The sequence below is a fragment of the Phoca vitulina genome, unplaced genomic scaffold (assembly GCF_004348235.1).
Source record: "Phoca vitulina isolate PV1807 unplaced genomic scaffold, GSC_HSeal_1.0 scaffold23, whole genome shotgun sequence".
Taxonomy (NCBI): Eukaryota; Metazoa; Chordata; class Mammalia; order Carnivora; family Phocidae; genus Phoca; species Phoca vitulina.
This window is the reverse complement of record NW_022589726.1, coordinates 19,687,549-19,700,475: the sequence shown is the minus strand read 5'-3', so window position 1 is coordinate 19,700,475 and position 12,927 is coordinate 19,687,549. Positions and strand designations below refer to the sequence as shown.

The 12,927-nt window shown below is 45.2% G+C and overlaps 1 protein-coding gene across 2 annotated transcripts in view; it reads right to left on the bottom strand.

Moving 5' to 3' along the window:
• Nucleotides 1-4,055: 4,055 nt before the first annotated feature.
• The window catches only part of BIN2 (bridging integrator 2), a 32,172-nt gene continuing 23,300 nt past the window's right edge, over nt 4,056-12,927 (bottom strand). The window contains exons 10-13 of one of the 2 annotated variants that reach the window (XM_032420790.1): nt 9,814-10,567; nt 7,827-7,907; nt 6,289-6,363; nt 4,056-5,074 (exon numbers count right to left, since the gene is read on the bottom strand). In XM_032420790.1, the coding sequence (XP_032276681.1) occupies nt 5,045-5,074; nt 6,289-6,363; nt 7,827-7,907; nt 9,814-10,567 (940 nt within the window). In that variant the 3' untranslated portion in view covers nt 4,056-5,044. The remainder of the gene's footprint in view (nt 5,075-6,288; nt 6,364-7,826; nt 7,908-9,813; nt 10,568-12,927) is intronic. The other variant, XM_032420792.1, reaches the window with a different exon arrangement.

Genomic DNA, 12,927 nt, shown 5'->3' with positions numbered 1-12,927 from the left:
GGAGGGCCCGGCGCCACTCCGCGCGTCCTTTTGAACTCGCCGGGGGCGGGAACGGCGGAGGTTCGCGGAGAGCCGCCGAGGGACACCGAGCGGGAGGAAGCCGCGGACGGACGCGCGCAGCGAGCGGCGGAGGCCGGCCGGGAGTGGGGGTGGAGGGACCGGCCGACTGGGTGGGACAGGAAAAGAGGAGAGAAACCGCCCTCTGCAGGTTCCCTCTGCCCGCCCGGCCGCCTCTGCTCCCCCGGGAGGAAAGGCTGCTTTTCCTTGTCCGATTGTCACTTTACTCTCCACCCGGAGCCGTTTCCTCCCTCGGCCCGAAGCTCCAGACGGCGTGGGATCGGAACTGGGATAACTGGGATCTGTCCGCTTGCCCCCCATCGACGTAATTTGAATTTCCAGCAGATGTGGAAAGTTACATTTACTTGCGTTTGCATATCATTTACGTAAATAGGTCGGTGTCCAGAAGCCTGGAGCGTGAGCTAACTCAGTAGGCGCACCGCGGCCGGGAAGCTGGGAGGACTGTGGGGAGGGGACCGGTGCCCCATCCGGATCTTCCTCGTCTGACGTTTTTCTGAGGCCGTGTAGTGTAGAGGTTAAGAGCGTCATGGACTTTGGATTCAAACAGTCCCAGCCCCGCCGCTTGTTAGCTGTGTCACTTTGGGCGAATGACTTAGCATCTCTAAAATCTGTTCCCTCGTCCCTGAAATGAAGCCATACCATAGCCACACGTTTAGCACATGGTGAGCACCTCAATTTAACTGTTAATCAGTGCCATACTTTAGCCATCTTGACTCACTTCTCTGTGGCGGGAAATGTTCCCAAATTAATGAACTCAATGACTAAGGTTGTAATACTATAAACACAGGCTCTGGAATGCGCTTTGCTGTGTGATCTTAGACAAGGGACTTCGGTTTCATTTCTCTATCTAGGGCCATACCTGTCTCATGAAGTTACTGGGGGGAGAGAATGAATTAAGACATCTAAAGCATTAGAACCTTACCTGGCACATAGTAAGTGCTCAGTAAATGCTAGCTATTTTTATCTTGGCTTCCTATTTAGGGTTAGGACTCAAGTGGTTATTCTGCCAGTGATACAGATTTCCTTGCTTGCTTATTCCTGTGAGGAGTTCTCTAGTTTTGGAAATCAATATTTATATAGACTGATAGGTCTGGTGCATGTTCATTTGGGTAACAAAGGCTGACAGAAAATCTCAGAGAATAGAGGCATAGTGTGAGAAAAAAAGCGAAAACATAAATAAAATAAGCAAGGGTGGTTGCTTTCATTGCTAATGATATTATTTGGTCGGTAAAAACCAGAGGAAAAAAGAGAGTAAGTTGATGAAATTCATTTTATTTAAATATATTTTTAAAGGCACAGTAGTTATCACTGAGGAAGAAGAAAGCCCCTATGTGGGAAAACTACCAATCCAACCAGAAAGGCAGAGAAAGTAACATGTAGGCAAGATGTATGTAAGTTAAGAAAAATGTCAGCCTGGCTAGTTCGCAGATAAAAGAATATCCAACAGAAAAGGAAATTCAAATCCTAAGGGTTAAATTCTGAAGGTGGACAATTGCTTGCATTTACTGACAAGCTGATCATGAATTCCAGGAAAGGTTAAGATTTTTTTGTTATCTGGTTAATCTCCCCCATAGCATATTCCATTAGGTACTAACGATTGTCCCCACCCACAGCAGACTTTTTTTTTTTAAAGATTTTATTTATTTGACAGAGAGGGACACAGCGAGAGAGGGAACCCAAGCAGGGGGCGTGGGAGAAGGAGAGACAGGCTACCCGCTGAGCAGGGAGCCCGATGTGGGGCTCAATCCCAGGACCCTGGGATCATGACCTGAGCCAAAAGCAGATGCTTAACAACTGAGCCACCAGGCGCCCCCCACTGCAGACTCTTAGAGGCCATCCAGCCAACTGACTCTACTGAAATGTCATGTTACTTTCACAATTTCATGGTTAATCACTCACCAGTAACTTTTTTCTCTTTAAAATGTAACCTTAAAAGATTTGCTGGTACATGATTTTATCCCTGTAGGCACATACCATTCATTTAAAAAGTGTAAATATGCAGAAAAATAAGATCCAATACGCATATGCTCAGCACCTAATTTAGCATAAAATAGCAATACTGTAAGCAGTGTGTGTATGCTGTTCTTTGGTATATCTTGTATATCCTGGCTGTGTCATGTTTCCAGTGTTCTCTAGATACCTCACCTAGCCTGTCAATATTGTCCTTCAAATTGCTGGAAGGCAGGGATTGGGTGATGTTCTTGCAATTAATTTTGTATAGAGATGCATCCAGATAGATGATGAATGGAGCCTCACTGGTGGTGATGTAGCAGTGTTCTCCAAGGATTGAATGCTAAACTTCAGAAACTGGAGCAGCCTTCCTTTTGTCAACAGACCGCAGGGGCCTCAGGGCAGGGAATGAGATACTCATTTCTGCCCAATTTACTGGCTTCTAGCCCCTTCTTGTGCTGCTGCCAGGATGGCAGTCTTCTAAATCCTAGCCTTTCCCCTGGACAACTTTACCATTATTTTAAAAAGATTTTATTTATTTACTTAAGAGAGAACACAAGCAGGAGGAGCAGAGGGAGAAGCAGATTCCCCACTGAGCAGGGAGCGGGATGCAGATGTGATGTGGGGCCGGATCCCAAGGACCTTGGGATCATGATCCGAGCCGAAGGCAGATGCTTAACTGTGCCACCAAGGAGCCCCAACTTTACCATTTTGTAAATCAGGGTAAACAACTTGGTTCCTAGCCAAGACTATCTATCCTAAATAAGCAAAATTATTAATTAGGTCCAGCATACCGGCCCCTTCCCCTGCCTTGCTGGAACCTCCTTTAGGGCCATATGCACATGAAGTGGCAATCTCACAATTTAGTAAAGGTCTCCACTTTTGTCGTGCCTCTGCCATAGCAGTTACCTTGGGTGCGTGTCTCCCCACATCAGACTGTAAGTCCCTAGAGTCCTCGCTGGCACAATCCTTTCCTAGGAGGGGAAGCCTTGCAAAGAAAAGGCTTGAATTGGATTTTGCTGGATCAATGTGGGAGAGGCGATTCCAAGCAGGTCACGGAAGGCCTTGGACATTTCCCCCACCCTGCTGATACCCCTGGACTATCACTCCTAGTCGTGACTCTGAGTGCCAAGGGAATGGGATGCCTTATGGGAAACATATTAAAATATAGGCAGTAGGGCTTTCATAGGGGGGCATGCAACCTCTTCTCCATTTCAGCAGAAATCTTTTGAAAGCTTTTAAGTAAAAGTAGCAGGATTAGATCTTAGAAGAATGATTCCTAAATACATACATTTATTTCCAGCTCCCTAATGGACACATCTACTGGAAAGTCCTGTAAGTTCTCAAGCTCCTTGTTTCCAGTGTTTGTACGGGACACCCAATAAACTACACAGGAAGTGTATAATGTGATCAGTTTTGACACATGTATGTACTCATTAAACAATCGCCACAGCATTATATTTCCATCTCTTTAAAAGTTTCCTTGTGCACCTCCTCCCACCACCACTGGTCTGTCACTGTAGACACTACCATACCTCTCCATAAACTGGGCCAGTCTCATTCTTTCTCCAGGGGATCTGGACCTGGAAAGGACAGAGGCAGAAGGTGATGGAAGCAGAGTCTTGCTTACAGGGCCGTCCAACACATTCCTGCGACAGACAACCTGGGGTGGTTCTTGTCCTTTCCTGTTCTTTCAGTTCTATGAGCTGCCTAATGTCCTCACAACATATTCTTTATTGCTTAATCGGGGCAGTTTGTTGTTTGCGAGCAGAGAACCCACACGCAGTGATGCCTGTCCTCCTGTCATCACCATTTCAGAGAATGGCACCACCAAAGCCTAGTCTCTCAAGCCTAACCCAGAGTAATTCCTTCTAACTTCGGTCATGTCTCCTCTTCTAACACATTCCTAAATCCTGCCCATTCTGCTCCCTGCTCAATAGTCTGTCTCCATAAAGTTCTCACTTTTTTTCCTCATCATTATTTCTCTAGTACCTAGTATGGTGCTTGGTGCAGAGCAGGTGCTAATAAATGCTTGCTGAATGACTGCATGAATTGCGACATCGTCCACAACCCCAGAAACAGAAGCAAAAATGGAGGAGCATCTGCCTGTGTGTGTTTATTAGGGTGGCAGGACTTCAAAGTGAGTTTTTAATGTTTTCACTGAAGTAAATGATAGGACTTGAATCCAGGATTCTGGATTCTAAATTCGCCATCTCCGTTCTATTACTCTATTTTGTATCCTTTCCCTTCACTTGAGAGTTCCATTTCTCCTTCCATCCTGCTCAGATACTCAGTTACACCAAGTGGCAGACTAAACACTAGCTACAGCTCTAAAATGTAACCCCTTTCCCAGGGTATTTGCTTGTTAGCTGAAAGTGGGGGTGAGGGGCATGCCGTAGAGCATCTGGATTGAGGAAAGGAGCCTGGGGCCCCTGGCGTCATTCTGACTGGGGCTGGGGGTCAAGGATGTGACTAAAGCTTTCTGAACGTGGGGTAGAATCAATAACCTTACCTAAGTGGAGAACATGGTGCTGGGCTGGAACTCCTTGTGTCAAAAAAACAATCCATAACACAGTCAGAGTAATACTTTATTTAACAACCTGAAAATCTGTTCTTTTGGCTCTAAGTCTTGCAAAATGAGTGGTTCACTGTTCTCTGAGTATGTGTGGTAATGTGCCTCTATGTGGACGTGTCTCTGTCTACAGATGCTTATGCTTTTTATAGTCATTTTAGGCCCACTTTACTTAATATATAATATATAATTTTTATTCTAACAATGCTAAAGCCTGAATTAAATATTCCCGGGATCTAATAGTTTCTTCTCCTAAGCCTGCCGCCCTCCCTCCCCTAAGTCTGCTCCTCAGCCTCCATTAATGCTAGATCTAGAGATCACCAGCATTCATACGGTTGGAGAACCTAAAAATGAATGCTAGATCTTAAGTCCCTCTGACCTATATACCCTCTAGCTGAGGAGCTTGTCTGGGGAGGTGTGTGTGGAGGTCTCGACAGTTCCCCTTCACAGGCAGTCAGTTTGAGCTGTAGATACCTGGAAAGTAAACAGGATTGGGTTAGATGCTGATCTGCCCTCCCACCAACCATGGGGGGGGGACGGGACTTGTTTCTCTCTTAAGGAATGGGCATCATGAACTGGGTGAATTGACCAGGTTTGCCTCTTCTTCTTGGATGTTAGGAAGTGTGGAACCAACTTTGTGGTCCATCCTCCATAGTTTTATTTTATAGAATGTGTTTTTGTACTTGCCTAACTCATGGCTCCATTTTAGGTCACTGTTACTAATTTACTTCTGAGTATATTTTGTGTGTGTGTGTGTGTGTGTGTGTGTGTGTGTGTGTGTGTATTTACCTTTTAGTGTGCCTTTTATATATTTTAACTTTTTTTTTTTTTAAGAGAGAGAGTGTGTGTGTGTGCAGAAGTGGGGGAGGGGAGGCACAGGGGGAGAGGGAGACAGAGAGAATCTTAAGCAGGTTCCATGCCCAGTGAGAAGCCCCATGTGGGGCTTGATCTCATGAACCTGAGATCATGACCTGAGCCAAAATCAAGAGTCAGACACTTAACTGACTGAGCCACCCAGGTGCCCCACTTAACTCCTTTTTGAAATAAGTTCAGATAAGAATATTTGGGGGGGGCGCCTGGGTGGCTCAGTCGTTAAGCGTCTGCCTTCAGCTCAGGTCATGATCCCAGGGTCCTGGGATCGAGTCCCACATCGGGCTCCCTGCTCGGCGGGAAGCCTGCTTCTCCCTCTCCCACTCCCCCTGCTTGTGTTCCTGCTCTTGCTGTCTCTCTCTCTGTCAAATAAATAAATAAAATCTTTAAAAAAAAAAAAAAAAAAAAAGAATATTTAGGGGGTCCCAGGGTCCTGGGATCAAGCCCCACGTTGGGCTCCCTGCTCGGCAGGGAGACTGCTTTTCCTTCTCCCTCTGCCTGCCACTCCCCCTGCTTGTGCTCTCTGTCAAATAAATACATAAAATCTTAAAAAAAAAAGAAATTTAGGAGATAAGGCTATGGTGAGAGGTAAGAGATTCAAGGCCAAGTGCTGGGAAATGGGCACAGAAACCAGAAAGTCCCAGGTCACTCTTGGTTCCTCTGGCTCCCGCCTGCTTGACTTTGCCCTGAGGATGTTGTTCACTGCCGGGTTCCCCTGGTAGCCCATGGTGAGGTTCCAGACTGTAGCCAAACTTCTGTCCACCCCCAATGTGAGTCTTACCACTCACCCCATTCTCTGCGTTATCTGGCCTCCTTACCTCTTCTTGAGGCACGGTTGCCATGACATTGCTCTCTTCTGGAACTGCAGAGACGTGAAGCTGAAGATCTTGGCTCTGCAAAGAGAAGAGTTCTGCCAATGAGAAGTGGCTCAACCTCCCGAGTCTCTCAGCTTAGAAGGGTCTTCTGTGCCTTACACTTTACGAGGTTCATAGACAATACAAAGGGCAGACATACAATGTTGTTTTACTATGGCCTGAGAGCATCAGGGAAGGCTTTACTGTCATTCTCTGTCACAGATCAAGAGACCGAGATTCAAAGGGTCAAATGACCTGCTGGGACAGGAAACCAGGTCTTTGGACTCCCATTGTTTCCATGATCAGACACCGTGTGATCTGTGTGACATGCATCTGTATATAAATCTATGTGGGAGTCTGTGAGACTATAAATATAGGCCTTAAAACCACTACCTACCACTTTTAGACTAACCCTCCTCGGGAATGCACCGTGGCTCTCACACTGAGGATGATCCTAAGCTATGGTGGTTAGGAAAGGCAAGTGGTATGACGGTTTCTTTGGGAAAAGTTCTGGGTTCTTAGATGGGTACCCAAGGTTTGGAAAGCCCTGCCTAGGAACTGCTAAGCCAGGGGAAAAAGACCTTGGTACTCTGAGGTGCTTTCTCCTTTAAGGAATTTTCCTTCCTATTTCCTCCTCGAATTCCAGGCTATGAACTGCCCCAAAGGTAATACCACCTCCCAGAAAGTTACTTTCTTTCAGAGAACCTTCATTCTCTCTCAGGTGATTCAAATGCTGAGCAAGAATAGATTTGCTCACAGTTTTTTTTTTTACCCATTTTTATATGTGATATGTCCATAATTCTGCTTGAGGGAAAGTATGACTTATGGCGCATCTGTAAGGGAAGTGAACAGATCTCGCAGGACATAGGCCTCAGGAGATTGATGACTCTGATAGGCTAGGATCTGAGATGCTCTAGCTGCTTAATTCGGAAGGAAAAATATGTCTCCTTAACTGATGACCAAGCAATCCCAGAGGAGAGGCTGGGAGTAAGGAAACACTATAAATCTCCAATATATATATAAGGAGGTGGCTTCAGGGGGAAGGAGGTTGCACCCTGTATCTCTTTCCCAAGGAGGACAGTGTTACTAAACTGTTTCTCAAAAACAGACAGTATCTTGGCCCCTACCATCTCCCCTACAATAAGATGATGGCCAAGAGGCAAACCTGTTTTATTCACTCTTTTGATGACCCCATACTAAAATCATATAATATATTACGAAGTCAAATATAAATTAATTTTCAATTTTCCATGCTGTTGAATTGCTCTTTTTAGTGCAGGGAAGTGAAAAGTGGCTACACTTTACCTACTCAAAATCCCACATTTACCCTGTGCTTATTCACTGTCTACACGCCCTGCACATTTCTCCCCATCAGTAGAGCTTCCTCAGGCTAGAAGCCAACAAAGGGAAAAAGTTTCATATCTTGCTCCGTTAGGACCTTCTGCACCTTATGTGGATCAAGACGGAGAGCATAATAATGTTGACGACTTAGACGTCAGTACCTCAGGGGAGTCAGCAGAGGTGAGCTTATTGTTCTCTTCCTTGTCCTCCATCTTCTTTGCCGGGTCAGACTCTGAAAAAACCTGTGGATCAAAGTGGACAACAGAGGAGAGAGTTCCACACCTTCACACCCTGGATGCCACCCCTGGACCCTTTGTCCATGCTAGCTGGCACCCACGGGACCCATGTCCAGAGAACAGGAGGCTCTCAATGTAGCCTGGTCAGCCTTCAGTGGTGTGAATTGGGTGGTGTGAAAGGAGGGGCACCAGAAGTCTCAGACTCCCGGATATCTGCATGGCCTCCTTCACTGCCCAAATGTCTCCTCTGACCACTCTGTTTAAAACTGCAATTTAGCGGGTGCCTGGGTGGCTCAGTTGGTTAAGTGACTGCCTTTGGCTTGGGTCATGATCCCAGGGTCCTGGGATCAAGTCCCACATTGGGCTCCTTGCTCGGTGGGGAGCCTGCTTCTCCCTCTCCCTCTATCTGCCACTCCCCCTGCTTGTGCTCTCTGTCAAATAAATAAATAAAACGTTTTAAAAAAATGAAAACAAAAACAAAAAACCCCCTGCAGTTTATCCTTCACTCCCTGTACCTTTCCCTACTTAATTTTTCTATCTCTTATCATCGCTAAATTGTCATTTTACTTACTGTTTCTTGCCTATCTCCCTTATTCCTCCCACCCCCCCCACCCACTAGAACGTAAGATGCAGGAAGGCAGAGAGTTTTGTGTTTTGTTCACTGTAATATCCCACCTCCTAGAAAAGTGCCCAGCACATAGCAGGGGCACAGTAAATAACTAGGGAATGAATGAATGAATGAATGAATGAATGAATCTTGGTGCCATCTAGTTAGATGTCTCACCATAATCTTCTCTACAATGCACCTGACAGGTGATAATATATCCTTAGCTTTTAACAGCAAGGAAGGAGGGCCATTTCTCAAGGTGGCCTACCCTATTTTTGTTTTGGGAAGTCCCTGTGCCCCCTTTCCCCTGTATTTCAAATTGTGTTTCCATATTATTTTTTTTAACAGAGCTAATTGCTGAAAGTTCCTCTTATATTGATCCAAAATGTACTTGAAAAAAAAAAAAAGTCTTTACACATAGTTCTGCCCTCAGGGATCTCATAGGACAAGTCAAACCTCTCTCCTATATACCATAAGCCTTTCCGTGTAATTTGAATAGAATACGACTTGATTTCCAGATCCTTTAGGGAACTGGTTGCTCTCCATGGGATCTCGGTCTCTATTTTAACACAATCCTTTTCTCATCCATATCCTCACCTTTCAAAAGACTATCTCTTTTGCTTTACTTTCTCCTGTGAGTTCCTTCTTCTATGCCTGTCTCATCAAAGAAGATAGACCTCGGAAATTTGCAGATGCCCTTTTGCTTACCATAGCCGTAAGTATGACAAACTGAAATGAGACCCTCCTCCCCATCCCCCACTAAAGAAGGTAAAGCTCAGGATATCAGTTGTAGATTCTTTATACTGGGAACTCCCAGAACTTGGAGCAAAAGAAAGAAATTAGCAAGAATCTGCTCATAATAATAATAATATTAGAGATAGTCCTTTGCAGAAGTCAACTACCCTAAGAGTACAGGTCACTGAATTAGTTGCTATGAATATGTGAAACAATCCCCAGAACCAAAAAAGGTGTCCAAGAATATCCTTAAAACTGTAATCTAATGACATAAGAGCTTATCAACTGGGGCAAGCTGACTATAGTAAAGATGATCTACATGGAGGTTTTAAAAGGGAATAAAGACTCAACCTGGGGGCACCTGGATGGCTCAGTCGGTTAAGCATCTACCTTGGGCTCAGGTTATGACCCCGGAGTCCCAGGACTGAGCCCCACATCAAGCTCCCCACTCAGTGGGTAGTCTGCTTCTTCCTCTGACCCTCCCCCTCTCACGCTCTCTTTCTCTCTCAAATAAATAAATAAAATCTTAAAAAAAAAAAAAAAAAAAGACTCAACCAGATCCAATCTCACCTCAGACATCATCAAGGTCGGGGAAGTACAAAGTTCTTCTGGGTTCAGATTGTTGATGTTTTCCTTTCCTCTGGCCTCAGAAGTTCTTACTGGCTTCTCTGGTGGCTGTGGGTCAGGCGAAACCTCTAAGGAGGCCCTAGGACTTGGAGTCCCAGCCTCCAAGAAGGCCCTGGGACTGGTAGGTGAACCCTGCTCAGAGGCTGGAGGGCTGGAGGGTATGTTCCCCGAGGAGTGCCTGGGGCTGGGAGTGGCTCTGGGTGGAGGAGGCCTATTCGGAGGTGCTGAGGTCCTCTGGATAGAGGCTCTCTTCTTTGGTTGTTCAGATCCTTCACTTGAGGTGCGGGTTCGGAGGACTACTTCTGGGAGAGAAGAGGGCTGCTCTGAAGGGATAAGAGCACTGCCTGGCGATGGAGATGGCGAGCAAGGGAGAACTTCCTCCTGGGACCTGCTGCCCTCAAAAGTGGGAGAGGGCTGGGCCTGGGCGGGGCCATTGCAAGCTGGGAGAGGCTCTTCCTCTTCAGAGGAGCTTGCTTCAGACTCTTCCTCCTCTCTTTCCTTGTCTTTTAAGGGCTCTTTAATCTTGGAATCCTTTTCTCCCTGGGCCAGGTCAGATGCCAGCTCTTCTTCACTTGCTGAGGTGGAGTCCCTGTCATTCTTCAAAGAAAGCGCAGAGGGACTGGTAGGTGAGGTCAGGGGGCTAGAGACTGCAGATGTGCAAACTGGGGAAGAGATGACCAAAGAGCGTCTGCTGCTGCTGAAAAAGAAAGAGCATTCAGATTCAGAAGAGCTAAAAACTGGAAGCAACCCAAACACCCCCAAATAAATAATGATGCACGCACATAACAATAAAACAGAACAAAGCAATGTAAAATATGAGAAAGTCTGTATACTTGGCAATAATGCTTCCTAAGGTGAAAAAGAGGCTACAAAAAAAAATTTTTTTTTTTAAGATTTTATTTATTTATTTGACAGAGAGACACAGTGAGAGAGGGAACACAAGCAGGGGGAGTGGCAGAGGGAGAAGCAGGCTTCCCTCAGAGCAGGGAGCCCGATGCAGGGCTTGATCCCAGGACCCGGGGATCATGACCTGAGCCGAAGGCAGACGCTTAACGACTTAGCCACCCAGGCACCCCGAGGCTACAAAATTTTATCCATATCACGATCTCAATTATGTAAAAACATATAAAGAAAACAAGACTAGAAAGAAACACAGCAAAACGCTGACAAAATATTTTCTCTGTGGAAAAGATTCCATGGGTGATATACAGTTGATCCTTGAGGATTCTATATTTGCAAATTTACCTACTCCCTAAAATTTATCTACAACTCCAAAATTAGTACTCATTTTGCTTTCGCAGCCAGCCACAGACATGTGCAAGCTTTGAAAAATGAGTGCCTAAACAAGCACTTTCCCAGCTGAGGTCTAAGAAGGCAATCCTCTGCCTTGTTTCAGCTCTTATACTGCAAATGTGTCCTTTTGGCCATGTTTTTCACATTGTTGTGCTTTTTGTTGGTGATTTTGCTGTTTAAAATGGCCTCCAAGTATAGCACTAAAGTGCTTAGGGCCAGAAGAGTGTGATGTGCCTTACAGAGAAAAAAACATGTTAGAGAAACGTCACTCCGGCATGAGTTATGGTGCTGTTGGCTGGGAGTTCAATATGAAGGAATCAACAATACGTATTATTTATTTATTTGTTTATTTATTTATTTAGAGAGCGAGCACAAGCAGGGGGAGAAGCAGAGGCAGAGGGAGGATCTCAAACAGACTCCATGCTGATTGCAGAACCTGATGCGGGGCTCCATCCCACAAACCTGAGGTCACGACCTGAGCTGAAATCAGCAGTCGGACGCTTAACCGACTGAGGCACCCAGGCGCCCCAGCAATCTGTATTAAATAAGGTGTCTTTAAACAGAAACACACACGAGACAAGGTTATGATGAAAACGTTGGGAGCAGGGGCTCACAGGAACCTAACTCTGTGTTTCCCTTAGCAGCAATGGTTCAGTGTTCACTAATCCAGTGCTCACTGTGACTTTATAGAACACAGTTACCACGAACAGTGAAATCGACTATACCGTTCACCAAGGAGGCTGGATACCCTGCTGGGTGCTTCTACAGCCGACATCGGCTTGACTCCTACTCGCCTCCTCAAGTGCCACCTGTGTACTGTCCACAAACTGATTAAGCAACCCACAAGTATTTACTTGACAGGTACCAGTTATGTGGGCACAAGGACGGGAGACGGGGATAGGAAGATAAAGAGAGAAACTTAGTTCCTGCCTTGTGGGAGTTTCTGACGTGAGATAAGCTGAGTGACATAGGTTCTTTCTAGCACTAGCATTCTCGGGGTCAGCAGGTATAGAAGGCCCAGGACATAGCAAGAAAAAAACAGATTTCCCTACAAGGTTCTGGGACATCTTGGTTTAAGTGATAGTAGGTTTCAGACGAATGGACAATTAGAAAGACTCTGGCTTTCAATGCAGAGAAATAGAATTTTTGGAGCAAAAGGGAATTCATCTAGGAGATCGACATTGACCCTTTAGTGATTATTTTTAATAGTCTGTAACAAATTGCTAGATGAATAGTACAAATAACAAATGTGAGCCTGATTCTACCTTCAAGTCCCAAGATCAGTTTCACCACCTCCTTTTAAAGTCTTCCTTGACCATCCATACAATGGGAAGTACTTACCTCTCTGGAATTCCTGCTGGTTTCATTAGGTACTTAGTATAGGCAAGCTTATATCATTCCTTATCTCCTTAGGTACACCTTCTGTCCTTCCAACTTCTGGTAAATCACCCAAAGGACATGTTTCCTATGTCTTTGGATCTCTAACTCTCAGCATAAAACCTAGTACATAGAAGGAACTTAAATCTTCCTAAGCAAAGGCTTCAGAATGAGAAAGTGATCACATTCTAAAGGATCACTGAATTGCCTATGTTTATCAGCATAATGTATGAACACACACACACACACACACACACACACACACGAAAAGTAAGCCATAACAGGTTGAGAAGATATTTGCAGTGCATATCATTAAAGAATTAATATCCAGAATACACACACAAAAAAACACCTTGTATAAATCAACTTTTTAAAAAAAGTAAACAA